This window comes from Trachymyrmex septentrionalis, unplaced genomic scaffold (assembly GCF_001594115.1).
Source record: "Trachymyrmex septentrionalis isolate Tsep2-gDNA-1 unplaced genomic scaffold, Tsep1.0 scaffold24, whole genome shotgun sequence".
In the NCBI taxonomy this organism is placed as follows: Eukaryota; Metazoa; Arthropoda; class Insecta; order Hymenoptera; family Formicidae; genus Trachymyrmex; species Trachymyrmex septentrionalis.
In genome coordinates, this window is record NW_017305397.1 from 1822341 (window position 1) to 1825338 (window position 2998).

The window sequence follows — 2998 nt, forward strand, 5'->3', positions numbered from 1 at the left end:
TCCTTAGGATAATAAACTTGGGTATTGTGACTACATAGGGAAAAGATGACCATAGACTGTAATTTCTCTATATAATAATTGCAAAAAATAGGGCGTTTTTGTAGTAATTTTCAAATCCCATGGCCACCTTAACCGAGTTTATGTTATAGAGAAAATTGAATATTTTTTTCAGGTTATTAATCGAACTTTTATTTCTTTTCAGAAGGCGACGAGGAGTTGAACGGACGCCTCGTCCAACTCGGCGAGGTGTTGTCCGAGATAGAGGAGGGTGGCGGGAGGAGAGAGTTGGAAGAAGGGTGGCGTGCTATGATCAGCATGGAGCTTCCGGCACACGCGACGCAGCATGGTGCTCTACACCTGGGGGTCGGAGTCGGGGTCAATCCGGGTGACCCAGCCGGAAGTGCCTTAGCCGCCATTCACCCGCATCCCCAGGACCCTCTAGCCCTTCATCATCATAATCACGGCGCTGCGACACCCGGAGGTATGCATGAGGACTCCAAGAAAAAACGTATGTTTCTTCTTACGAATCCATTTTGTTTATTATGCAAAATCCTAAGATGAATCATCGCAAGAAGTTGTTGGTAATAACAGGCGATTCTTTTTGATTTCTCAAAAAAGGTATCTTTTCTCCTAGGTAAGTATTCTTTTCACGATAAATAATAAAGTAATATGATCGGTTCTTGTGACAATTAACATTTATTAATAGTTATAACTTTTTATACGGATCGAACGTAATGATTAACGATAATGATTAAATGTTGCTGCAACCGTTATTCTTTTCGTATTATCAACCAATACCCAGATAAATTCTTGACTAGCTCGATATATACGCGATATATATTGTAACCAATAATTAGCCCGCCTTTCGATATCGCGCTCAATGATTACCCTGACATCGAGAACGAGACAACGTCGTACGCGTCGATCGACGTTCAGCGAGGGAACGGTGTGGCTTAAACGCGAGTACAGTGTACTGCCGATAGGAATGTCGTATAGTCGCAAAAAAAAGTGCAGGCACGTGCCTCGCGAAATACCGGCGATAAATCTTCGTCCGCGCGCGACGACGCTTCTATTACTGACGACTTATGCGCACGCGATGACGATGCATCACGTTCGCCGAGTCAAGTTGAAATTCCGGAATCCGTCGAATGCGCTTTCCGGCTCTCTCGCAATCGCGCGAAATTCTCGACATCACGCGCATGTTCCTTACAGATGAGGGATCTGACCAATCAAATGGATTTCTAAAACACGAAGTTCGCCGGACATTTTAAATTGTTTGACGATAAAATTTCATCTAGATCATATCAATTATCTCGTAATTATATTTATCCTTCAAAATAGGCGGCGTATTTATTTTGATGTCTCTTAGGAGAAATCCGTAAATTAACTCATCGCAAATTCTATACATGATCGTTAATTATACATCGAAATTAGGCCGACGGGAACAAATCGATTAAAAGAAATAATATCCTATTTTCAGTCAAAGCGGATATATAAACTGCGCGCCGGATATAGTTAGCCGGACTTGAAACGCAATCGCAAACTAAATTAATATCACAATTTAGATTCACAAATTTGATCGTTTATTCATGTGCTAATAAGCATCTTAAACATTTTGTTGCAGAAAATATTGCCTCGGCCAGTAGTTTATAAAACTGAAATAATATATTTGCAAAAATTTGCATTTAATATTATTAAGCACTAAAACTCTGTTTTGATAAAAAATATAATTATTTCTAGATCCCATGTTCGAACTCTGGCTGAGATATAATATTTTTCGCAACAAGTCCTTTATAGTTTTTTTTAAATTTAATTTAGGGGGGATTATTAGCGTTTCCGACTAATTACAATGTATTGAAAATCCGGCGCGCAATCATATCTGAAATAAATTGATTTAATAAAGAACGTATCATTCGAAACATATAACCTTGACGCGTTTCTTTATCGCATTTGATATAGAATTATTTCTATTAGATCTTTCAATTCCTAATTATTTCTGTTATAAATATCTATTAATTTCTAAACAATCGTTAATATTCTCGATGTTGCGAATTGCAGAAGAAAACGTTAAACACTCGAAAGCCCATATTCCCGCTCCCGTTGGCTTCCTATCCGTTTATCATCATTATCTCGCTATAAACCGCAAGCTTATTAAATCCCGTACCGACGGCGGATTAAATCCATACATTCGGTGGAGTGATGTTACGTACCGGAGGACACTGCGAACGATGATTTCTCCATCAAAGACCGCCGGAACGAGACTCTCGCGTGAAAGAGCTCCTTGTTCCGTACGGAACAATCGTGTTAGCTGAACTTGCTCGGTGCATCGCGCAGAGATCTTTCCAGATACACACAGGTACATACGCGCCTGACACAGACACGGTAGGATTATTTTAGAAGCGATAGTTTCTTCTTCGCTGGGCGGTCGTCGCATAGATATATATTTTTGAACGCATACAAACTTGTGATCCCGATGTATTTATGCGTGCACGACACGCGTGCACGCATGGATACGTCAGGATCATCTTCGAAGCGGTAGTGTCTTCCAGCCAACGGTTGGTTGCGTTGATGTAGAGGGTCGTTGTCTTCCTTCGTTCTTCTCGTCTTCATAAATGAATGTGTGCATGGTGGTAGAGAGTGGCGCTGGTTAAGGAAGATGAAAGGCAGCCGCCGTGGCAGCAGCCAGTGACGCGGCATGAGCCACGAGACCAGGAAAGGAAGAAAGGGAAGAAGAGAAAGAGAGAGAGAGAGAGAGAGAGAGAGAGAGAGAGAGAGAGAGAGAGTCAACAGGGATCGTTAAATCTAATGATATCAACGTATTTGACAAAGAGAGATCCGCGGATCAATTTTAAGGCCACACGCGTATCTCCAACGTCTCTCACACATACATACATCATTATTTCACATTAATGATCAACTATTGCGAACAATATTAATTTCTGCATACAATTCTCGTGCTTGCAGTCTCTACTTCTGATTCTCGTTGCTTGCAGAACAA

The 2998-nt window shown here is 41.0% G+C and overlaps 1 protein-coding gene across 7 annotated transcripts in view; it reads left to right on the plus strand.

Annotated features, from left to right (window-relative positions):
• Positions 1-218: 218 nt before the first annotated feature.
• The window catches only part of LOC108748784 (paired box protein Pax-8), a 110112-nt gene continuing 107332 nt past the window's right edge, over positions 219-2998 (plus strand). For 6 of the 7 annotated variants that reach the window (XM_018487141.1, XM_018487143.1, XM_018487144.1 and 3 more), the window contains exon 1: positions 219-508. In XM_018487141.1, the coding sequence (XP_018342643.1) occupies positions 307-508 (202 nt within the window). In that variant the 5' untranslated portion in view covers positions 219-306. The remainder of the gene's footprint in view (positions 509-2998) is intronic. The other variant, XM_018487145.1, reaches the window with a different exon arrangement.